The sequence below is a fragment of the Mauremys mutica genome, chromosome 9 (genome assembly GCF_020497125.1).
Source record: "Mauremys mutica isolate MM-2020 ecotype Southern chromosome 9, ASM2049712v1, whole genome shotgun sequence".
NCBI classification, from domain to species: domain Eukaryota; kingdom Metazoa; phylum Chordata; order Testudines; family Geoemydidae; genus Mauremys; species Mauremys mutica.
The window spans coordinates 55,825,933-55,851,673 of NC_059080.1; the positions used below are offsets into that span (position 1 = coordinate 55,825,933).

At 44.5% G+C, this 25,741-nt stretch overlaps 1 protein-coding gene across 3 annotated transcripts in view; it reads left to right on the top strand.

Annotated features, from left to right (window-relative positions):
- PPP2R3A (protein phosphatase 2 regulatory subunit B''alpha) overlaps positions 1-25,741 on the top strand; it is a 142,591-nt gene that overhangs the window by 47,828 nt on the left and 69,022 nt on the right. For 2 of the 3 annotated variants that reach the window (XM_045031142.1, XM_045031141.1), the window contains exon 3: positions 22,846-23,106. In XM_045031142.1, coding sequence (XP_044887077.1) covers positions 22,846-23,106 — 261 coding nt within the window. The remainder of the gene's footprint in view (positions 1-22,845; positions 23,107-25,741) is intronic. The other variant, XM_045031143.1, reaches the window with a different exon arrangement.

Below are 25,741 nucleotides of genomic sequence, written 5' to 3' on the forward strand. Positions count from 1 at the left end.
TGACCCCCAAGGCTCTGCGCTTTTTATTTATTTATTTATTTATTTATTGAGCATGTAAGCTACCTGCTGAGGTGCTGACAGGGGAGGGGAGCTCTTCTGGCTCTGGCTGTGAGTGCTGAAATCTTTTTTAGACCTCAGACCCTCTGTTTTTCAGTATTTCTTCAGGCAGCTCTTCTAATAGCAGGCTACAAACAGAACCTTGTCTGATATCACTAGCAAGGGAGAAAGACTCCTTCCTGCAAGAGAGAGAAGAATCAGTCAGGACCCAAACTCTCAGAAATAAATGTTGGTCTTACCCTCATCTGACCCTTATTTATTTACAAAACAAGGCCAGTGGACAGAGTCTAGTTGCTCTTCAATTATGAATTTCAGACAAAACCATGTTTGATCTTTATTGCTCCTTACTGATGTATAAAGATAGCAACAACTTTTTTTTTTCATTTGAAGGAAAATTTTCTGGCGTTTTTTGTTGTTGTTTGTTTTGTTTTTTCCAGCTTGAGGAATGTGTGTCCTGGACATCCCTCTTTTCATGGGGGACTGTGGCAGTCTTTGGAAAGCTGGAACATTTCTGTTGCCAGAGTCTAAAACCTGAGCCACTGCTCTCTCAGCTCCCAGTCAGGGTGAACATGCAACCTCCTCATTTGAGCGTGGGAGAGCTGAAGAATTAGTTTCATCCTTCAGTGATGTCACCTTTCTATTTTCCAAAGATTTCTGAAGTCCCCCAGGAAAAAAGGGGATGTCAGGACTTGGTATTACCGAAACAGAAAGCACAATGCTAAAACATGGATGCTGTCTTTGTACATCATTAAGAGACTAACTATGGGGAAGCAGTAAATGTTGCAACCAGTTTCCATAATAAAGCTTTATTTTAGCTCCTCCCCTTCCCCCACATTACTTTGGTTTGGAAAATGTTGTTTAGCTGACAATTGCCCGGTTTCATCTGAAGACAAAGGAAACTGTTTCAGGAAAGCCCTTGTTGTACTAAGTGAGGTAACTGTAAAATGGGGATAACCATGTTTACTCACTTCTCTAAAGTGCTTTGAGATCTTCAGATGAAAAAGCACTAGGTAACTGCAAAGCTAAGAACCACATCTTTCAGATGGGGTGACTGGCATAGCAAGGTTTAGTGAATTGGCTGGGAGGCACTGTGGCTATGGAGCCAAGCACTTTATTAGGTTTTGGCTATTGAGTCACGCGCTTTTTATCCATAATCTGAGTTAAAACAGTGTGTGCCCACATGCAGGTGGCCAGTTTAGCAACAGGTTTCAGAGTAGCAGCCATGTTAGTCTGTATCCGCAAAAAGAACAGGAGTATTTGTGGCACCTTAAAGACTAACAAATTTATTTTAGCATGAGCTTTCGTGAGCTGCAGCTCACTTCTTCGGATGCATAGAATGGAACACACAGACAGGAGAAATTTATACATACAGAGAACATGAAAAGGTGGAAGTATGCATACCAACAGGAAGCAACAGTATCTCCGGAACATATGTATCTTTTCAGATATCCATTGAATAAAGCTTGGACTGCTTGGGAACCCTTATTAATTTGCTTAGCACTACTCCCTTCTTTTACTGAATAATCTAGAAACCAATCCACCCCACTTATGTAAGACTTTAAAAACTGCCTTCACTTACCTACACAAATTCAAAACTGAAAGATGTAAACAATTAACAAAAACCCTCAAGTGCTGAGAAATTCCAAAAACTCCAGTCACTTTGTACCAGACCCTCAACTGGTGTGAACTAGTGTAGCTGCATTGAATTCTATGCTGGTTTATGCCAGCTGAAGAGCTGGCCATTTGTTTAAGAAAACAGTTAAGGTTACAGTATTTAAAAACAAGGGAGTGAACAGTTAAGGGCTTCATCAGTCTTACACTGTGTATGTAACAAACGCACATTATTCTTATTATAGGCAGGGCTGGTGTACCACTCAGTCTTATTAAGTTTGCCCAACACTTCCCATTATAAAACCCTGTTTTCAGTTTGACTTATAACTTTGCCAAATGTTAACTCTTTTGGCTGAAATGTTCTGTGCAGGATGTCTGCCTTAGGCTGAATGTTTTTGGAAAATTTCAGTTAAAATGATTCAACTGTTTCCGAGAATGAGGATGGGGACAAATGCATATTTTGCAATGTCAAAAAAATTCTGGCATTTTCTTTGCAAAGCTCTTGTGCCCCTATGCTCCAGAGAAGGCCCCTGAAAGTTGGCAAGGGATGGCCTTTTGCTATCCCAGTGAAAATTCACCAAAATGTGGCTGTTATACCACTTCGAAAAATCTCAGTTTGCACATGCTCAGTAGAGACTTGTTTGATTTTAGTAGTTAAATCTCTGAAAATTCCATCCTCACTGAGCACAGCTTCTACATGTGACCAGAGTGTGCATGTGCCATCACCACAGAACAACTGAATATGCTCCAACCCCAGGCTACAGGGGCAAAGTAGGACTCTCCCTGTAATTGCTGCTCCAGGCCAGGATGGTTCAAGACACCAGAACTGGGTCTTAGAACAGGGAGGCTGTTTCTCCTGTGCTCTCAATGACATCCCTGCTGGCCCCAGGTAGTGTGGAGGAGCAGCTGCCTGAATTGAATGGAGAGGGGACAGGAACCAGACCTGGGGGGGGGGGGGGCTGAGTTGGAGGGTTCATGAAATAGATTGGGAAAAGGAGCCTGCGTGGGAGTGACTGAGATTGGAGGCGGGGGGGACAGGACACTGGGACTGGAAATTCATGGGGATCCTGGAACAGGGAGCCAGGGAGGGAAATCAGGTGTGGATGCGGGGAATACTGAAATTGGATGAGGACCTGTGAGGGAGACAGGACTAGCTAGGCAAGGTGACAGAACCAGTGAAGTGAGGGTAAGGAGGTGGGGAGGGGGAAAGGAGATATCAGACAAGGAGCTGGAGTCGGGGAGGAGAACTGGGATTGTCTGGGTAAAGAGACTGAGAGAGAGTGCCAGTGGCAGATGTGGGGTGCACTGAGATTGGATAAGAAGCCTGGAGAGCGAGATTGAAACTGGGAGCCAGTGGAAATGGGGAATGTCAAGCCAGGGGTTGACTGGAGGATGGGGCAGGAGATAGAGACTGGGTGTGAAGGGTAGACTGGGAATGGCTGGGTGAGGAGACTGGGATGAGAAACCGAAGGAGTCGAGAGTGGGACTGTCTTGGTGAGGAGAATAGGACTGGGATGAGGAGCTAGGAGTGGGGAAGAGACAGGACTGGGACTGGGAGAGGTTGTAGGTGATAGGGTAGAAGAGTCTCTGCCCACTAGAGAACGCTCTCCTCCAGAGCATGAAATGGAACCCAAGATCCCTAAGTCTCATCTTTCCTCTGCTGTTACAAATATATGTGAAGCTCACTGACAAAGTGTCCTTGGCCTCTCTAGTGCTGGTCCACATAGAAGGTAACAACCTACTGTTGCTATCAGTTACTCCATTAGTTCTGTGGGGGGCATCTAATGGTTGCAGCTCTGCTGATGTCCCACCTGGGTGTTAATATGATGTCACATGATGGAATCTGTTCAGTTTGCTTTTTTTAAAACCTGCAAAATTGCAGAATGTTAAGATTATTAAGGTTGCAAAGTCAAGCACTCAACAATTAGGTTATACCAGGTTTTTCTTCAAATTATGATCACTATTGTATTCCATTGAGGATTATGCATTTGCACTATGCTCCCAGAGTTGGAGAATTTGAAACTAGTGGTTTATTGGCCCACGCATGTGCCCTGCCTCCTCTCATGCTCCCATCTGAGGTGAGAAAGGACAGGGTGGACTGACCACATCTCCAGTTCCTTCTCACCACCACCTGGTCCGGGTCAGACCTTTTAGTGTCCTCATCTCTGATGCACTTCTAAAAAAGATAGTTGTACAGTTTTATGAATTTTATAGTAGATTTACCAGTTTTATTTTTATCTTAGTTCTGATAGTTAATAGTTTTAGTGCTTGTTTTTAGATAAACTTTGGGGTTTTCACCCCTCCTCCCCCATACCTACATGCGGGTACTGGACTATGCGGAAGACTCCAGTCTTCAAAGTCTGAGCCTCCTCCCTGCAATTCTTCTCGATTAGGAACAACCACCAATGCTGCCTCTTCTGCCTGGGGGAAGCCCACATTGCAGCCATGTCTAGTATTTGCCAGTCCTTCCCCAGCCGCACCCGAGAAGACCAGGCACTTTACCTCTGGAAGCATCTCATGGAGCTCGCCATGAGACCGCACTCGGACCCAGGCCAGGGAACTTCCCTGTTCATCAGCCTGATTCAGTGAAGAGCATGCCTCCCACTACCACATCTGACTCCGGTGCCAGCAGAACCTTCCCCACAGACCCCAGAGGTGCCAGGGCTATGAACTGCCAAGCCTAGAGGTGCCGGGCTCAGCACTGGCACACCCTGGCACAAATTAAGAACCGGGACTAAGCCTTCCTCCAAATCGAAGAAGATGGATGCTCCTTCCACCTGCTTGGCCAAAGGAGACGGAGTATGCGCTAAGTCTGGTAGACATGAGAAAAAGACCCATAAGCGATGAGATCTAGTGATTCCAGGCACTGATACATTGGTACCACCATCTCCGGCACACCACAAAACATGGGACCCTCCCTTACCGGGAAAGACCCCAGCGCCGGTACCAATACTTGGGAGAGAGAGAGTGCCTCTCACACTGGGGTGATCCAGAACAGTGGCTGAGCCTCAGGATATATTTGCCTTCCAGATCCAGAGTCACCCCCTCCCTAGAGTCCCTCCACTTCTAGAGAGATCATATCTCCATGAAGGGACATGCCTCTGATTTGGGATCCCTCTCCCCCTACATGGATAAGCTACATTCTTCCACCAGCTCTGATGGTACTGCGATTGGAACTGGAATTCACCTTCTCCTCTTCCAATGAATCTGAACTAGAAGAGCCACCTTTATCATACTATTCGTAAGCGCCATCACGGAGACCATCACATCCCTTGCAACATCTACCCCTCAGTCACCATGGAGCCATTGGTACCCCATTCTGTGGGGACTCCCACAACCTCCATCGGATCCAGCTTATTGGCCATATTGGGGACCCTGGACACAATATTACCCCTTGGAACCTGTCCGGGCCATGAGGAAACCATCACCTGCCTCCCCCTCAAGGGTACCCACCAGTAGGCAAGCAGATCCGGTGGTGGAGGGAGAACCTTTTAGCCTGGTCCCAGCAGTTCCACTAGAATTGGCAATATTCCCTTCCTCATCTCCAGATGAGGAGGTGACTACAGCATCCCCTCCCCCACTGGATGATTTCAAACAATTTCAGGAGCTGTTATGGAAAGTTGCATAAAGGGGCGGCTCCAGGCACCAACATGCCAAGCACGTGCCTGGGGCAGCAAGCCACGGGGGGGCGCTCTGTCAGTCGCCGTGGGGGCGGCAGGGAGGTTGCCTTCGGCGGCATGCCTCCGGAGGGTCTGCTGGTCCCGTGGCTTCGATGGATCTCCCGCAGGCATGCCGCCGAATCCACGGGACCGGGGACCTCCCGCAGACAAGCCGCTGAAGGCAGCCTGCCTGCCATGCTTGGGGCGGCAAAATACCTAGATCCGCCCCTGGTTGCACGGGAACCCCAAATTTCTCCAGAAGAAATCCAAGACTGCCAGCACAAGCTGCTGGATATCCTCCACACCTTGGGGCCAGTGAGAATTGTGTTACCAATTAATGAAGCCATTCTGGAGCCTGCCAGGACAGTGTGGGACACCCTTGCTACATGTACAGCTATCCCCAAGGGAGCAGAAAAATGCTATTATGTTCCTGCCAAAGGTTTTGAGTTTCTTTTTTCCCATGCACCTCCAAATTCCCTAATCGTCCAGGCTGTGACCGTATTTTCATCATCTAGGCTGCAATTCAGGATTGTGAATTATCAGGCATACTAGCCAAATATGACTTCCTGAATTACAGTAAATTCAAGGAATTTACGGATAGCCGTCCACAACACAATAGTGCTAATTTTCAGGCACTTATTGAAGAAGGGAAGTTTGTGGTAAGAACTGCCCTCCAATCTGCAGTAGGTGCAGCAGATACCTCCTCCAGGACCATGGCTGCGGCCATAGTCATGCATAGGGAGTCTTGGTGCCATTCTTCTGGTTTTCCTGGGAAGATACAGAACACTATTGAAGACCTCCCCTTTAACAAATTCCATCTTTTTAACCAGAAGACGGATGAATTGCTCCATACGCTAAAGGATTCCAGGGCCACTCTACGCTCGTTGGGCATCTACACTCCTGCCCTGAAATGAGCATTACAGTGCCAGTCATCCCCCTGACGCTACAGGTCTTATCAAGTATATTCACAGAGACCTTTTGAGCATCCAAGGAAATGTCAAAAAGCACAGAGGTCTTGCTGTCCAGCACCCCGCTTGCAGGCTTCAACATCAAAGATACAGCCGTCAGCCATGAGGTATTCCTGATGCAAGCCTAGAGCTGCCAACCACTATGCCTACCACCTCACAACTCCTGCTCCCTTTGGGGGTCATTTAGCACTCTTTTCCCACACTTGGAGTGCAATAGCAATGGACAGATGGGTGTCGAAAGTCATCCACCATGACTATATGATCGAATTTGTTACAGTACCTCATCCAAAACCCCCTCCATGCCCCGCTTCAGGGACCACTCTCATGATAGTATTCTCACCCAAGAGGTGAATTTCTTGTTATAACAGGGAGCAATAGAACGTGTTCCTCCGGAATATCAGGGAACAGGATTCTGCTCAACCATCACCCTCATCCCAAGAAGAAAGGTTGATGGATATCAGTTCTCAGTCTCTGGCACCTCAATCATTTCATCCTCAAACTCAAGTTTTGTACGGTCACACTGGCAGCCAGAATTCCATCCTTAGAGAAAGGCATGTAGTTTATGGCTCTCGATATGAAGGACACTTACTTTCACATCGATATTCATCCTGCCCACAGACATTTCCTGAGATTTACAGTGATTTCCCAACATTTCCAATATGGAGTCCTCCCCTTTGGGTTAGCTAATGCTCCCAGAGTCTTCACCAAAGTATTTTCTGTCATAGTAGCCTATGTCAGGAGTTATGGCATCCTTATATTTCCATATCTGGCGAACATGTCTTCTATGACAACAAACGGGGAGGAACGAGATCAGCCGTGCTGTGCGCAGAGGCAGTTAATCTCTGGAATTGGTGTATCAACCACCAGAGCCTCTTGCCTGCAGCCTATCATCCCAGGATTTAGAATGTACTCATGAACTCACTCAGCAGACATTTTGCGATCGATCATGAACGGGAACTTCACGATTTGGCAGTACAAGGCATCTTCACCCAATGAGGGACCCTGACCAGAGTTTTATTCGCTTCAAAGATGATCAGTGAATGCAAGACATACTGCTAAAGGGGAGAACTCAGTCACCACTCCCAGGGCGACACCCTCCTACTCTTTAACAGCTTGCTGTCAAGTAATTACAATAATGTATACATCTCCCCAGCAATCCATAGGTGATAGAAAAAAATAAAGTGCAATTAGTTTTGGAAAATTAGAATGTAATACATTGTGGAGAAATAGCCTAAAACACTCACGCTCAATGGGACAAAACACCTGGCACCTGAAACCTCTAAGGTGGCGACTGCTAATGGGAATACCAGTGCTATTAGAGTGTTGTGGCAGTTCACTTGGGTTTGGAACCAGCGGAAGCCGCTGCTCATTTCATCTTTATGGAATGCTTTGATCAGCCCCAGCCACATAGGAATTGGGTTGCAGCTATATACAGCAACAGCAGCTTCATTCATCCACCTTCATCAGCATTGGGCCTCCAGGTTTAGGTGTGAGTGAACGTTTAACTGCATTTTGATGGGTAAATAAGAGATCTCTTACATTTGGCATCTCTCAACTCATCCTTTAATCATGGCCACTTACAGTGAAGAGTTGCCTCAAAGGTTGGAAATGTATTCTGATCTGTTGACCCAGAAAATCTGATGAGCAGGGTTTATTCTGGTGACTGATGTGGGCTTTGCCCTGTAGCTCAGCAGAGTTAATAGGGGATCTCTCTGCTGCACAGTTCTATTAGTTCCTTGCTGGGTACTGGAAGTAATGTGCTTGACATCTACTATATCTCCAAAGCTGGGAATTCAGATCTGGCAAACTGGGTCCCATTGTCAGTTACATTTTTCTGAAATGTCAAAGCAAGAAAAGAAACCTCTTAGCTCTTCTATGACCTGTTCACCTGGGCATGAAAAGTAAATGTCTGCAATTCTAAAAAATAGTCAGTGACTTCCAGATAACTATGTCCCTTTTTTCACACTGGTATGGGGGATTTCTTTTAAAGACCTGTTGCTAAAACTGTGGGTACAAGAGGTCTTAGTATCTTTCTGGACATTCATTGAAAGATGAGGTAAATACACCCTGTCACTGCTGGTTCAAAATAAATCAACATCTGGTACCCTGCCATGTGACAGTGGTAACGAATCACAGCATAGTGGAACCCTGAGTCTTGGCTGGGCATCTAGGTGCTGCCACAATATTTATAATTCATTAAAATAAAGAAATTAGAATTCTTCCTAAAACTTTTGTCTGTCTTCTCTGGAGAGTGCCTTTCTAGAACTTTTCCCATCCCCATTCCTGCTATAGACTTACAGCAACAGTACACATATCCTTACAATTATAAGCAGAAGTAAAGGAGTTTAAATGAACACAAAAGGATCATTTACAACTTTAGAATGAGAAAGTCCTTTTGTAGAGAAATATGACATAGCCCATGCTGTACCCTGGTCTGGCTGCTTGGGAGCATAAGAGACCGAGGAGAGAAAATTGTCTTGGATTTCCTGGCCACAGATCTATAAAGAAATCAAAGAATATTGTAATTTCTTCCATGTGTGCCAGCTGGTGGCTCCCAAACATACTCTTCTCCCTCTTTGTTCAGTGGATATTCCATTCAGCTGGATTGGGCTTGATGTGATAGGACCTTTAGAAATAAGGGTACATCTACACTGCAGTTAGATACTTGCCCATGTCAGCTGACTCAAGCTCACAGGGGTTGAGCTATGGGGCTGTTTAATGGCAGTGTTGATGTTCGGGCTCGGGCTGCAGCCTGAGCTCTGGGACTCTCCCCCCACGCAAAGTCCCAGAGCCCAGCTCCAGCCTGAGCCCAAATGTCTGCGTTTTTGTTAAACAGCCCCTTAACCTGAGCCCCACGATCCTGAGTTAGCTGGCATGGGTCAGCTGTAGGTTTTTAATTGCAGTGTAGACGTACCCGGAGTGCCAACAGTGTGGAGTGTGGTTATATGTTGGTCAGAGTTGACTCAGCCACATAATATGCAGAGGCCATTTCTTTGTACTCCTTCGCAGCACAATTTGTCACCAGTCAGCAGCTTCGTGTTCTATTAAGCGGATACCCAAGATAATGTTAACAGATAATGGCACTAGCTTTATGTTCCAGCAGCTACAAGCAATGTGCTCCCTCCAGAATGTTAAGGTCCAGATCCTCAGCTGGGGTAAGTTCCCATATTTCCATAGGCTACAGTAAAATCATTGAAGTAACACCAATGTACACCAGCCAAGGATCTGGTACAACATCAGTCTGTCATCCTCGAGTGCTCATTTAAGCCATTTGTTTGAATAAGACTCCCAAGAGAATGCTGCACAAATTCATGACCACCAAAGCCTGTAAGTGGGACAAGTTACTCCCAGATTTGTTGTTTGCAATCCAAGAGGTCCCACAACCATCTACAGGATTTTCCTTTTAAATTATTGAACGGGATAAAACCCTGTGAACTTCTGGAGCCCCTACAAGGGTCCCAGGGAGAGCAAGGGACCAACACAGGGAATGTGGTCCAATATGTCCTTAATTTGGTGGATGTCTGCACATTGTCGGGATATTTGCTTGTAACATTATTCTCAAAAGCAGGATTATAATAAAAACAGGTGTATCACCTGTTGTGTGTTACCAAACACAGAAAGTAAGCTCCTGGCAAAGTAACTGGGACCATCTAAACGCAATGGGGGTGGTAGACTGTGGAAGTGGATTAGCTAGGAAAGAAAAAACAGAGAACTGATGTTTGCTCATCCTGTGGAGCAGGAACTGGATGTAGGCCCCCATTTCCAGACACATGATTCAGTGCTATTATAAATTATACTGTTCAGAGAATCAAGCCAGCACCCAGATGTCATAAGCCAGAATCATCTGTGTGAGTCTCTTCAAAGTAACATAGTTAGACACTGGCTGCTCCTCAAGCCAGAGACAGCAAAGTGAGAGTTGTGGAAAAAGTAAATAAAAGGATGACTCATTAAGGTCTCTTTATAAAACCATTTTTAATAGCTGCTCGAAAATGCCTGAGTTTATTACCTAAGGTCACCCTGCGATACTTCTTTTAGATGGAGAGAAACAAGGTGATTTGCTTTTTCCAAATAAGGAATAAAAGTTAAGCTTTTCTAAAAATAATAGTCTACAATTTGAATTAGAATTAGTCTTGCTCCACTGCTTCATCGGCTCACAAGGCAGAGGCATCATAAACCTCTTAACACCATTTCCATATTGGCCTGTGCTTAGAGCATATGTTTTTAGCCTAGCAGGGGCTGACTGATGCAGGTTTACACATCACATTTCAGCTTTGAAGCTCTTAAAATAAGAACTATTGGGGAAGGTGATATATTTAGCTACTTTTGCAGTATGTCTAACTTTAGCACTCTTGGTAGTGGTGGTGGGTACCTCCTTTCCCACAATACCCCTGGCCTATTACAAGCCAAGGACAGATTGTCTGTCATGTAGCCAGCAGGGGAATAGATTCTGATGTAGATCATGTTTCTCGATAAAGTACTGCAAGAAGGCATCAGGAGATACTAGTAGTGCTGAGGGATAGTTTAAATGTCAGTAAAAAAAGGAGGGGGCTTTGGCTTCAGGATTCAGATACTATGCTAGGACGCTTTCCCTGTGAGGAAAGAGAAGAGTTAGTATGTTTCTACATGAAATCAGTTGCATCTCCTTGCCTGTGAAAAGCAAAAATAAGAAAGTGACCCATTGGGGCTGACGTGATCTCCTGCAGACTGTGTACCACAGCTGGAAAGCAAAAAGGTTGCTCAGGAACTTAACAAGATGATGATCAAGGAAAATTCTCTGCGAAGAGACCCAGACTTGAGAGGAGAGCTTGCTTTCCTTGCAAGAGGCTGTGATTTTGTTCTTCCATCTCGGATCAAGAAGAGGCAGAAGTCATTCCAGCAGGCCCAGGTTTGAAGTCTTGGGTTTCTTTTTCTTTTTGTTTTACTTTGTGTCTTTTTATTGGATCAGGGAATGCGACTGTGTTCCCTCTAGGCTTTTCTATTTGCAGAAAGTTATTTGCAGCCAGATACCAACAGGTTTATAAATAGACCATCCAGGCTTAGGGTGCAGAGTTAAAATGTCTTATTCGTAAACAAGGGGAAACAGCTTTTTTTTTTTTTTTTTTTTAGGAGGAGGACCACAACTTCACAGATATAGGGAGAAATAGATAAAGACAATGAAAACTTAGTTGCACTGTTTTTAAGAGAAGCACCATTGGTGGGTGGGTGTCCCGTCGGGCTGCTCTGAGTGCCTGGACGGTTAGTATTTTGCTTTACATGCCATGCTCAGTGATCCAAACCTCTGCTCTGTTGTGTAGGCTTTGTGCTGCTCTGTTGACACAAATCTGTCCCAGCATAGCTGGTCTTGGGAGGATCACACCAGCAGAGAATGTTCCTCTGTGCCACTTCCAAAGCTGGCTTGTGACTTTTATAAACTGCATCTACATGGATTGCCAGGGACTTCAGTGATTCAACTTTATTGATAGGGTCAGCAGCAAACACGTGTTTGGATTGATTCTTCTTCATCCCTGAAATCTGTTCTGTTGGTTGATTAACCAATGACCTTGTCATAGCAGCATGCACCTTATTTGTACTTAGACATCTACCCTGGAGCTTTGGGTTGAGAGCATGGACAAGAAAATGAAGTGGAGCAAGTGCTTGCTTCATCTGTTTCTTCACTGCCTGTAATGTAAGCTTGTCCTTAAATATTTCTATGTTTCCTGAAGTACCTTCCAAATGTCTTGACAGCATAACAATATTACAGCCATCCATTTGCACTTTGTCCAAACCAATGGAAATATTCAATCTGTTCTTCTAAATTTCTCTTCATCCCTATGTTTACTACATAGGCAGTGACAACACCATCTGTTTTGTCACAATTATCTTCACAAATTCTCATCCAGTTGTGCTAGTTCTTACAAACTACTCAAAATAATTAGCTTCTGAATGCCATTAGGCATCTTGAGGCAGAATAAGCTATGATCTGGCTTGTCTTAAGCACAACTTATGAAAAGTGGTTATTATGGAAGTATTTTACAGTTTCAACAATATTTTCCTTTATTCCTGGAGAATCTGACTTTAGCTAAGAGATGCATCAAGTGACCACTCCAGCTACTTGTAACAAATTATAGATTTATTTCATTATCACCATGTGTCAAAATCTTCCTCACGTTTGGCATGTTAGTAGATCCATTTGTCACTAAGCTGTGTGTATGACACTTGAATTTGCATTTATAATTTGTTATAGATTGTAGTTGCTTCTTCTGTTAATTACTGAGCAGTGTGGGCGTAGCCTGATATGTAACTGGGGAATCATCCTCTAATGGGGATTTTTTTGGGGGGGTCCTGCACAGGGATCTGTTCTGGGCCCAGTGCTATTCAATATCTTTATCAATGATCTGTAAGAATACCAAATCGTTGCTGATAAAAGTTGCAGATGATACACAAATTGGTGGAGTGGTAAATGATGAGAACAAGTCAGTTCTACAGAGCAATCTAGATTGCATGGTAAGCCTTGAACAACATTCATTTTCAAACAGCTAAATGCAGGGTTATAAGTCTAGAAAGCCAGAATTTAGGTCATGCTTATAGAGTGAGAGACTGGATTTTGGAAAACAATGACTCTGAATTGCACTTAGCAGTCATGGTGCGTAACTAACTGGACATCAGCTCCCAGTGTAATGTGGTAGTTAAGTGAGTAAATGCAATCCTTGGATGTATGAGCTGGAGAATATCTGGTTGAAGCAGGGAGGTGTTTTTACCCTTGTATATGGCCTTAATAAGACCATTCCTGGGATACTGTGTCCATTCCTGGTGTCCTCACTTCAAAAAAGATGTTGCAGTGTCCTCACTTCAAAGATGTTCAAAAACTGTAGAGGGTTTGGAGAAGAGCTACAAATGATTCAAGGTCTGGAAAACCAGCCTGACAGTGAGAAACTAAAGCTGCTCAATCTACTTAGTTTATTCAAGAGATGGCTAAAAGGTGAGTAGGTCGTGGTCTACAAGTCTCTACATGGAAGAAGATTTCTGATAGCAGAAAGCTCTTTAATTTTGCGGATAAAGCCAGAACAAAATCCAAGATTCCAAAGGCTGGAAGCTGAAGCTAGACAAATTCAGCCTAGAAATAAGGTTCATATCTTTAACAGTCAGAGTAATTAACCACTGGGAATAACTTTCCTAGGGATGTGGTGGATTCTCTGTCACAGGAAATATTTAAATTGAGATTATATGTCTCTTTCTAAGGACTATGCTCTTGCTCAACTGGAATGTATGGGTTTGATGCAGAGAAACCTCGGTGAAGTTGTGTGGCTTGTGCTATGCAGGAGGTGAGACCCCTTCTGGCCTCAAAATCTAAGGATCCATATGTAATTTGTTTCTGTCCTAAGATCCTTACTGACTTGAGGAGAAAAAATTATTTTTGAGGGCTGATTAGCAGATTACACATTTAATTTTGTGTTGCAAATGCAAAATGTAGCATTTGTATGTGTTGTGATACCTGTGAGAGGTTAAGTAACTTAGCTTGATGTCTCTTGTTTCATTAGTTATTTGGTTTCTAAGGCTGTGGCCTGGGGAACTAATCCATGGCTTCACCTGTGAGTCAGGATGCCATGCTACCACAGTAGCAGTGGGATAAAGGAAGACTGAGAGTCGTATATTCCAAGGCCAGAAGGGACCATTGTGATCATCTAGTCTGACCTCCTGTATAAGACAGGCCAGAGGAACTTCCGTGAAATAATTCCCATGGCATATCTTTTAGAAAAACATCCAATCTTGATTTTAAAATTGTCCATGGGGGAGAATCCCCCACCATCCTTGGTAAATTGTTCCAATGGTTAATTACTCTCACTATTCAAAATTTACATCTTATTTCCAGTGTGAATATGTCTAGCTTCAACTTCCAGCAATTGGATCATGTTATTCCTTTCTCTGCTAGATTGAAGAGCCAATTATCAAATATTTGTTCCCCATGTATGTACTTGTAGACTGTAATCTTATATAGACTGAATCCCTTCTCTTTAAGATAAATAGATTGAGTCTATCACCAAAAGACGTTTTCTAATCCTTTAGTCATTCTCTTGACTCTTTTCTGAACCCTCTCCAATTTTTATCCTCCTTCTTGAATTGTAGACACACTATTACAGCAGTGGTTGCATCAGTTCCAAATGCAGAGGTAAAATTAACTCCTCTACTCCTACTCGAGATTCCCCTGGATTGCATTAACCCTTTTGGGCACAACATTGATTTGGGAGCTCATGTTCAGCTGATTATCCACTATGACCTCCGAATCTTTCTCAGCATTACTGCTTCCCAAGATAGAGTCCTCCATCATGAAAGTATGGCCTATATTACTTGTTCTTAGATGTACACATTTAGCTGTATTGAAATGCATATTATTTGCTTGTGCCCAGCTTACCAGATCGCTCTGTGTAAGTGGCCTATCTTTTTCATTATTTACCATTCCCCCAAGGTTGTGTCGTTATCAATGATGATTTTGTTTTCTTCCAGGTCATAGATAAAAATGGTAAGTAGTGTAGTGCCAAGAACAAATCCCTGAGGGATCACACTAGAAACATATCCACTTGATAATGATTTCTCATTTACAATTACCTTTTAAAACATACCAGTTAGACAGCTTTTAATTTAATATGTGCTGTGTTAATTTAATATTGCTTTGTTTTTTTAATCAAAATGTTGTGCAGTACCAATTCAAATGCCTTACAGAAGACTTTAGTATATTACATCTACAATGTTACCTTTATCATCAACCAAACTTATAATCTCATCAAAAAAAGATATCAAGTTAGCTTGACAGGATCTATTTTCCATAAACCCGTGTTGATTGACATTAACTATATTACCCTTCTTTAATTATTTATAAATAGAGTCCCGTATCAGCCTCTCCATTATCTTGCCAGGGGTCTGTGCAATAGTAACAGGTCTGTAACTATGTATGTCATCCCATTTACGCTTTTCAAATATTAGCACAGCATTAGCTTTCTTGTAGTCTTCTGGAACTTTCCCAGTGTTCCAAGATCTATTAAAAAACAACATTAATAGTCCAGAAAGCTCCTTAGCCAGCTCTTAAAACTCTTGGGTGCAAATTGTCCAGACCTGCTAAGTTAAAAAATGTCTAACTTTAGTAACTGCAGTTTAACAACCTCTTGAGATACTAGTGGAATGGAAAGCTTGTTATCATATGATATAACTACAGATGCTCCCCGGGTTATGCAAACCTGACTTACGCAAATCCACATTTACGGAAAAAGTTCCGAAAGTTCCATAAGCCTTTTTTTTTTTGTGCATAATTGTTGGGTATACGTTCCCGACTTACGCAAAATTCGACTTATGCAAGGCGTTCTGTAATGGAACGCTTGGGTTAGTCGGGGAACACTGTATGTCCCCTGAATGTATGTCATTCTCCCCCCCCACACACACACACACTATAGAACAGAAATATTTATTGAACACTTCTGCCTTTTCTGCATTGTTACTAATAATTCTACCATTTAATGGACCAATATCATTGTCAGGATTCACTTTGTTTCTAATATCTGCTCACACGGAGAGCATCAAAACTATACTGCTTCCTCTTCCCATAGAAGGTGGAGCAATGTTCCACAAAACCAAAACCTTCCACCCTAAACCACTTACCTAGCCAGAGGTTCACTTCCAGAATCTTCTGCCTTCTGTCTTTCGTTGCTTGCATGACAGGGAGGATTCCAGAGAAGACTAGTTGGACATTCTTCTTTAGCACGCTTCTAAAATTCCCTATTCTCTGTGAGATATCCTGAAAGGCAGTGTCATTAGTGCCAATATGAACCATCACCAGTTGATCCGTGCCTGTTGTTTTCCAAAGCCTATCCAGTCTTGGAGTGACGACTTGTGTCTTGGCATTGGGATGGCAGCACAGTCCTGTTGTCCGCTTGTCCTTTGCAGAATGTTTTAGATTCTTCTGAGTCCTGAATCCCAAACAAGGATCGTTTGTCTTCCTTAGACTACACATATGTCCCATACATCTCTCTGTTCCCTTGGACCAGCTGTATCTTGAGAGGTGGCTTCCACAATTTCCATGTTGAAGACTTGGTATTGATTGGAAAATTCTAGCTGTGTGAAATTCCTCCTGGACTACTTCTCTGTGACAGTCACAGCCTGTCCATCCTCCTCTGTCTTCAGCTTTGTAGGATGTCACCATGATCTCTTGCCCCGATTATAAACTGCCAGGTCTCCTCTCTGACTTCTTCTCTCTGTGACTTTTTGGTGGTCAGCTCCATTCTTTCTTGAACCTGGGAGACCAATATTTCCTGAGCCTGGCTGTCTAGGAATGCCTCAGTATCTCTGATTCTCAGGAGCGTCTCTTCTTGATCCTCCAATCCAAGAATCTTTCCCTCCAGCACAGCCACTAAACTTGTACTTTATGCACAGAAGTCCCTTCTGGCTTCAAGCAGGAAAGAAAACATGGCGCATCCATTGCAGGTCACCCCCACAGTTCCATTGCTGGTCACCTTGAAATTGACATAGACCTGAACCTGAAAGGAAAGCCTCTCTTGCTCCCTCTCCAGACCCCCTCTGAAACTTCCCTGTTAGCTGCCTCTGTTCATGGCTCTCAAGCTTGCCTGGCAAGTGACTTTTTACACCAAGTCTCCCTGCTTAGATCAGCTCAGCCCCACCCCTCGCCACCAGGGAGCCATTAACCCAGGGGTCAGCAACCTTTGGCACGCAGCTCGCCAGGGTAAGCACCCTTGTGGGCTGGGCCGGTTTGTTTACCCTCCACGTCCGCAGGGTTGGCCGATCGCAGCTCCCACTGGCTGTGGTTCACAGTCCCAGGCCACTGGGGGCGGTGGGAAGCGGCGCGAGCCGAGGGATGTGCTTGCTGCCACTTCCCCCTGCCCCCATTGGCCTGGAGCTGCGAACCGCGGCCAGTGGGAGCCATGATTGGCCGAACCTGCGGATGCAGCAGGTAAACAAACCAGCCCGGCCTGCCAGGGTGCTTACCCTGGCGAGCCACGTGCCAAAGGTTGCCGATCCCTGCACTCTGAGACTTCAAACTGCAGTGCTGATCAAACTCCAAAATCCAGAGTCCAGAGTCCTCAGCCTTTTCTAAGGCACCACCGAGAGACATGTCTCAGCTGTTCACTACAGTAGATTACATGAAAATCTCAGCTTTCATTTAAAAATAAAGATTCAGTTTCTAGCCCTCATGATTGTGGAAGAAGTTTGAAAAGGTGAAGTGAATGTGTACGAAAGCTGAGAAAACAGAAGGCAAAGAAGAGAACCCAACATGTATAATTTTTAAATCTCATTACTTTTAAGTAGGACTGTCAAGCGATTAAAAAAATTAATTGCTGTTAATAATAGAATACCATGTATTTAGTTTTTGATATTTTCTATTTTTTCAAATATATTGATTTCAATTACAACACAGAATACAAAGTGTTTAGTGCTCACTTTATATTTATTTTTTATTATAAATATATGCACTGTAAAAAACAAAAGAAATAGTATTTTTCAGTTCATCTAATACAAGTACTGTAGTGTAGTCTCTTTATCATGAAAATTGAACTTACAAGTGTAGAATTATGTACAAAAATTAACTACATTCAAAAACAAAACAATGTAAAAGTTTAGAGCAGGGGTGTCCAAACTACGGCCCGCGGGCCAACTGCGGCCCGCGGGTCAGTTTTTATTGGCCCGCAGCAAATTCTGAAAATATAATTGAATATGGCCCGCACATGGCGCTTGAGCTCAACTCTGTTGCACTTCTCAGTTTCAACACTAGATGGAGCCAGTCACAGAAAAGGTGCTTCTCCACTAAACAAAATTAAGCAAAGAAAAATAGTTACCACGAGTCACCAGAAATGGCAGCACCGAAGAAACGCAAGATAGCAAGTGAGTGTAGAACAGGGGTGGGCAAACTATGGCCTGCAGGCCACATCCGACCCGCGGGACCGTCCTGCTGAGCCCCCGAGCTTCTAGCCGAGACGCTCGCCCCCGGCCCCTCCCACACTGTTCCCCCTCGCCCACAGCCTCAGTTCGCTCGCTCGCTCCACTGCCGGAGCCGGCACAAGGCTCTGCTGTGAGCTCCTTGGGCAGTGCAGCTGCAGAGCCCGGCCTGACCCAGTGCTCTGAGCTGCGCGGTGGCGGTGGTGGCATGTCCCGGCTCCAGCCGGGTGGCGCGGCTGTAACACTGCCAGCCACTGGTGCTCCAGGCAGCACGGTAAGGAGGCAGGGAGCAGGGTGGGTTGGATAGAGGGCAGGAGAGTCCGGGGTGGTGGTCAGGGGGCGGGGGTGTGGATAGGGGTTGGGGGGAACAGGGGGTTGAATGGGGGCAGGGGTCCCGGGGGATAGTCAGGAAGGAGGGGGGTTGGATGGGGTGGCAGGGGGCAGTGAGGGGCAGGGGTTCTGGGGGCAGTCGGGGACAGGGAGAAGGGGTGGGTGGATGGGGCAGGGGTCCCGGGGGGTAGTCAGGAAGGAGGGGCGTTGGGTTGGGTCGCAGGTGCCCGAGAGGGGCAGGGGTTCTGGGGGCAGTCGGGGACAGGGAGAAGGGGTGTGGATGGGGCAGGGGTCCCGGGAGGGCCGTCAGGAATGAGAGGAGGGGTTGGATGGGGCGGCAGGGGCCCAGGGGCAGTCAGGGGACAGGGAGCAGGTGTGTGTGGATGGGGCAGGGGTCCCAGAGGGACCATCAGGGAATGGGGCAGTTGGATGGGGCAGGAGTCCTGGCCGGGGGGGGGAGGGTGGTAGATAGGAGGTGGGGGCTGGGCCATGACCCCCTCCCCTAACCGGCCCTCCATACAATTTATGAAACCCGATGCGGCCCTCAGGCCAAAAAGTTTGCCCGCCCCTGGTTTAGAGCCTACATGTCCACTCAGTCCTACTTCTTGTCCAGCCAATCACTCAAACAAGTTTGTTTACATTTGCAGAAGATAATGCTGCCCATTTCTTGTTTACAGTATCACCTGAAAGTGAGAACAAGTGTTTGCATGTCATTGTTGTAGCCGGCGTCACAAGATATTTATGTGCCAGATGCACTTAAGAGTTATATGTCCCTTCATGCTTCAACCATTCCAGAGGATGATAACAGATTCTGCTCGATAACCATCCAAACCAGTGTAGACCGACACATGTTCATTTTCATCATCTGAGTCAGATGCCACCAGCATTTTCTTTTTTTGATGCTTTGGGTTCTGTAGTTTCTGCATCAGAGTGTTGCTCTTTTAAGACTAACCACGCTGCCTCACCTTTGAAAACTGGTACTGAGTGAATCGGAAGTTACTGAAGGCTGGTGCAGGTCTCCTGCTGCTTCTGTGTTGTGAGGAGGAGAAGAGAATTGGAGAGGCTCAGAAACCTGGCCTTTGAGCTCTCGGGGCTCCCATATAGAGCCTGTATGTTACTATGCTGTGATTTGCAAGTGTATATATACACACACGTGCCCACTCTGCGATGAGAGGGAATCCTGTGGAGGGAAGAAGTCCTCTCTGCTTACAGGGGGAAAAGTGAAGAGAGTGTTAGGAGATAAGCAATCCTCCCCCCCACCCCACCATCTCTGAGAGGCTAGCTTTACAGGTCTCGGTTGGACAGACTGAACGGTGTGCCAGCAAACTGAATGGAAAATTGCAATCAGAAAGACTCCAGCAATTGCATTGCTTTCACTTTTTAAAAACAATTCCCTGGCAAGTTAAAGTCTTTAAAATGTGTTAGGAAAAAGGCTCCATGTTCCTAGAAAATACCAAAAGCAGCAAAGACGAGTGGCTACCTCATTAGCCACCCATAAATTCTGCTTCTATTTAATTAAATTAAACAAGGCTCCTTTTTCCTAAAAATATTTGGAATAATTTTAGCAAACAGTAACCAAAACTATTCTAACATTTACTTACCAGCTCCTTTAAAAAATATTTTAAGTGAAACCACTAAAGATTAAATAAATATTACTTCCTCCCATCATACCTCCTGACACCTGGGTGCAGAGGAGGAGGAAGAGCCATAGGAGGGCAGCAGATGGACAGGGATGGCTTCCAGAAGGAAAAGGTTCCCAGACTCCAAGTGAGGTGACTGCCCCTGGGCAGCAGTAGTCGCTGGAGGGTGAGGAGGCATACTAACACAGAAGGTCCCTTCATCTCCCTCCACCACACAAAAAAGGCCTTCTGCTTCCTCCTCTCATTGAGTTCCATCTTCCCAGGGTCACCTGCCCTACTCTAGAACCCTGCTGTCAGGAAAGGATTGAGCCCACAGGCCCTATGCCAAGGAGAACAGTGTCCTGTGGGGTGTATCTTTAGTTTCTGCTGTTTGGGGTTCTGAGCCTGGTGGTGTTTCTTCTTAGGAGCATTGATACCTCTTATAACAAATGTCTGTGTAATACTAGAATTGTGAACAATAGTACTGTATAATGATGCTAGTATTTTTTCCCATCACTGGGATTCTTTTGGCTACATATTTTTAGCAGTATGGATGTGTGATCTTTGATTTGTGGTCTACTATGTATCTTATCCATGAGACAGACTTGCATTATGTTTTTTATGCATTCCTTAGAGGACAGAGTTAAGGTTGTTTTGGTGTCATCTTGGTGACTATAGTTCAGTAGGGCTGATTTGCTAGAGGATTTGACTGTGAGCATATCTTTGGGTGAGAATGTGGGAGAAGGTAATGGATGTGTGCACATGACTTTATTCTATATTTCTTGGGTTTTGTGGTTTTATATTTGGCATTGTTGTCTCTTGGCAACCTTAATTGATTTACACAAAGTGTTTTTTTATTAGAAGCTCCTTGTCTTTTACAAATCTTTTAAATAAAGACATTGAAAAAACATAGACAGGAAGCTTAAAGTTTATTTTTTTTAAATAATATATGGTCATCCAATTAGCCCCCGAGAGACTCTCTCTCATGTAGTTGTTGCATGTGGCAATGACACTGTCCCTAGTAAAGTTGTCTGCTATTTCCCATTGCTCACAATGGAACTGAAGCCAGGCATCTCCCAGGGAAAATGGCCACCCTATGTTTGGTTCTATAGTTAGGAGACTGGACAAGAAACTGTTTGATGTCAGGGAAACGTTGACATCACATGTGGGCTCATCAGCCCTCTGTTTCTGCCATGTTACTGTAAACAACTGAGTAAGCTAGTTAATGGTTAATAACTTTGTCTTTTTCCAAAAAAATAAGGTATTATTTATCAATGTGTAATCTGATGACTATTTTCTACTATTTCACATTAAAAGTGTTTAAGAAAGCCCCGGAACAAAGATCCCCATGTCATGCCTTAAAAAAAAAAAGGGAGGGGTCTTTTTTTTTAAATTCTAAATTTATAACCTCATAATTTAGGTATTCCAAAAGTACTTAAAATTAGAATATGCTCAGGATTATAATTTTAATGACTTTTCTCCAAAAAATATTAAAGTGAACAGAACTAAAAGACTACAGAGGTTCATTAATGGATGGCCTAGTGTGCCTCCCTAATAACTGTACATCCATTATAGGCAGAATGGTGAATGGGATGAGATTGCGTAGTGAATGAGGCAGGGGTCTTCAGGGAGTGAAAGGATGCTCTTGTGGACTAGGACACAGGACTACCAGCTTCTATACCTCTGGTTCTGCCACAGATTTCCTGTGTGGTGTTAGGCAAATAACCTAGGCCCAGATTCAGGAAAGCACTTAAGCACATGCTCAAGTCTTGTTCTGAGCTATCTGCTTAAATGCCTTTCCTACAAAGAAATACTCTTCTGAACTGGGACCTTAAACCAGACTTTTCAGATGCGACTACTAATTTTGTGTTCCTTGTCTCCTGGCTGCCCTCCTTGAGAACAATCAAAAGTGCTGGTGACTCACAATTCCAATTGAAGTCCATGGCAGCTGCCAGTGCTCATCATCTCTGAAAAATCAGGTCTTGGGCATCTCAGTTTGGGCACCCAGTGACTAAGGCTCCCAGAATTATGAGACACTCTTGCAGATCTTGGCTTTAACCTCTTTGGGCCTCAGTTCTTCTATCTGGAAAAGGGGATAATAATACTGCCCTGCCTCGTGTGTCTGTTATGAGGGTGAATTCAGGCTCTCAGGAACTGTAGTGATGAACCCCATAGAAATAAGCTTCTATTTCCATAAGGAAATAAACAAACAAACAGAAAAGCCCAACAACTCATTCAGTGCAGGAGCTGGCTGCTGTGCAGTTAACCAGTCATGGGGGCCACACACTGAATGATGAGAATGAAAAGAAATATTGAACAGGGGCTTCGCTCCCTGAACATCAGCCATCCTGTGCACTGAATGGGGCAGAGGTGCTGTGGAAAAAGTAATACGTGATTGAAATTTGTATCATAATGCACATGTACCGAGGGACGGCACTAAGATTGTACAGACAGCTTTAATCTGGCATTTCCTAGCTTTTGGATGTTTGACTTTGCAACCTTAATAATAATTTTAACATGGGACTTTTGTATCACTTTATACACACACATGAATTACTAAGTATTTTTGATACTTGTTAATGTCTTGTGCATTTGGAACAGGAGGGTTCCACCTCCCCCCCTTTTTGTTTTGTTTTTTTCTTCATATGGTAGGGAAAGTATTTATTTCTTGCATTATCTTTTCAGGTTCAAAATAAACAAGAGAAGAAGCCTGGGACTCCATCCCCAGCCCCTTTGAAGTCAGCAGTCAGCCCACGACCTCTTGTGACTGTGAATAAAGTCCTTATCAATGCCCCTGTATCCATAAACATTCCACGTTTCTACTTCCCCAAAGGGCTTCCAAGTGTCTGCAACAATCATGAGGAGACCATTGCCAGGATTGAAGCATCCTTTAGCGAGTTTGAAGATGAGAGAGCCAACATTTATGAAATGGGGAAAATTGCCAAGGTAAATGTAGCCATTCACTGGGTCACTCACAGTTTGGGGGACAGTGAAACATTAATTACATTTATTAACTATTTGCTCAATTCTAGTTGCAGTTTTATATTTTTCAGTGCACAATGAGCAAATGTACTTACAGTTTGAATGACTTATGTTATATTAAGGAAACAATAAAACAAGAATGAACACAAAGTCTCCATGGGAAAAGGATGAAGTGTGTCACCTCTGATACACGCTGAGTCACATCTGACTCACAAAATGACAGCTTTCCTGGCCAACAGACAGACCTCTTAGAAATGCAAAGAAGTTTAGCAGAGAACACATTCACAACTGTTACATACAGCCCGGTTGCAAATAATTTGTCCAGGGCATATAGAGCTAAATTCTGACCTCACTTATGCTGGTGCAAATCTGGACTAACTTGGAATAAATGGGTTTAGACTGGTGTGATATCAGGAACTAATCCTTTGCCTGTTTTTCGGTTCACTAATTGGTTCAGATTTTCTCAACTTTATTTGTAATTTGAAATTATTCACCAAACTTCTATAATTTTTAGCCTTTATATTTTTAATGAGTGCTTCATTATGAGCATTCAGGATCTGAAACTAGGAATTCACGCTGTTGGTTAGTTTTGATTGGAAACCTATCACAGACCCAGATCCCCAGATACATTGGTGCTAGTCTGCGCCACTAGGCAGGAGTGCTGGTGTACTTCAACTGCAGACATTACCAGTTGCCTCATTTGAGCTCAGCTCTCTGCCACTGTGATCCTGAGGTGGCATGAAGCAGGCCTACTCTATGGCTATGATTACACTTGAAGCTAGGGCTGTGATTCCCAGCGTGTGTAGATGTACTTACACCAGCTCTCCTTGAGCTAGCATGCAAAAAATAGTCGTGTACCCAGGGTAGCATGGACAATGGTGAGCAGCGGCACAGGCTCATCATGCCGAGTACATACCCAAGGGGTTCAGGCAGGTTTCACTACTTGGTAACACCACCTCCAGCACAACAGTCTCTTTTAGCACATGATTAGCAGAAGAGGGATATGGCCAGCTAAACCCCATGTTGCACTGATCCTTGGATGGTCAGTTTGTATAATGCAGATATAGGAGTTCAGCAGCTTTAGAGTTCTAACAGTCAGGAAATAAGAGCCTGGATCTGGGGAACACAACACCTGGTTCAGGAACAATTTGCCACATTACCCTATTCTTCTATGTTTCAAGCACGTACTCTCCTCACGCTGTTAATGCAATAGCAACCATAACATAAATTCTCATTTATTCAATATACATTATTCATTGATGCTGTAGCTGGAACAGTGACACTTCATCCAGGAGGGGCATTCTAGTTTCATGAGCAAAAATTTTGTGGCTGCAGAGACTGGCTTTGTAATAAAGTTGACAGCAGCTGTCAGACCACACCCTCTGAAAAGATGCCCAGGAAACCATCAAGTGTGGGATAAAAAAGTTTAATGTTTCACATTATGTGTCATGCAAGGGCAGCAAAGGTGTCTGTTAGGGCCTTGCCAGACTCAAAACAGAAAAAGCAGCATGGCTGTGCCGAGGAGACCAGTGCCTCAATCAATGGTACATCGAGACATCCCTGGGTCAGCACATTATCTGATGATATCAAGCTGTGACAAGGTCCACTGCTGCAATACAGTAGTACTGATATGACTCTAGATTCAGGGTTCTGAAGCAAGTGCAATAGAACTAGCAGCCTTTATTAATAAAACAGCACAATGTGAATCTGTCTTTTCTCATTGCATACCTAATCGTGGCTCATGTACAGTGTACTGAAATCCAGATGGTCACATCCAAAAGTAGCTATTCAGCTAGCTAGTGTTCTGGTAGGAAATGTGACAACCACAGGAAAAAGTTAGTGGAGGGCGCCTAGGAGAGAACTTTGTTCAACATAAAAAAAGATAAGCCTGTGAGAGAGGCTTTCAGTGGAAGGTGGGGCTTGTATCTCAATTAGTGCTTCCCGGCGTTTCCCGTTTCCAACCAGAATCACTTTGGTCGTGCCTGGATTCAGCTTGAGCCAGCTACTCCTCATCCAAGAGACGATCTCTTGTAGGCATTCTGACCTCTTGGCGGTGGTTGCATCAGTTGAGAATGAGATAGAGAGTTGACTGTTATTGGCATGCTGTTGCCAGCGGAGCCTGTGGTCTCCCGGTGATCTCATGGCGATTTCAAGGAGAAGCAGGGATAGTGTGACTCAGGGTATGTCTACACTACCCGCCGAATCGGCGGGTAGCGATTGGTTTATCGGGGATCGATATATTGCGTCTCATCTAGACGCGATATATCGATCCCTAAACGCACTCGTCGTCTCCGGAACTCCACCAGGGTGAGCGGCGGTAGCGGAGTCGACAGGGGGAGCCGCGGCCGTTGATCCCACGCCATGAGGACGGGAGGTAAGTCGAAATAAGATACTTCGACTTCAGCTACGCTATTCCTGTAGCTGAAGTTGTGTATCTTACATCGATCCCGCCCCCTAGTGTAGACCAGGCCTCAACAAAGGCCTTCAGAGAGGAGGAGCAGTTACCCATCTCACTCTTTGGAGAGGAATTGATAGGGGCTGGAGCTACAACAGAGCCAGGCTATCTACTCCTGCTATGTCACATAGGCGTCTTAGCAGC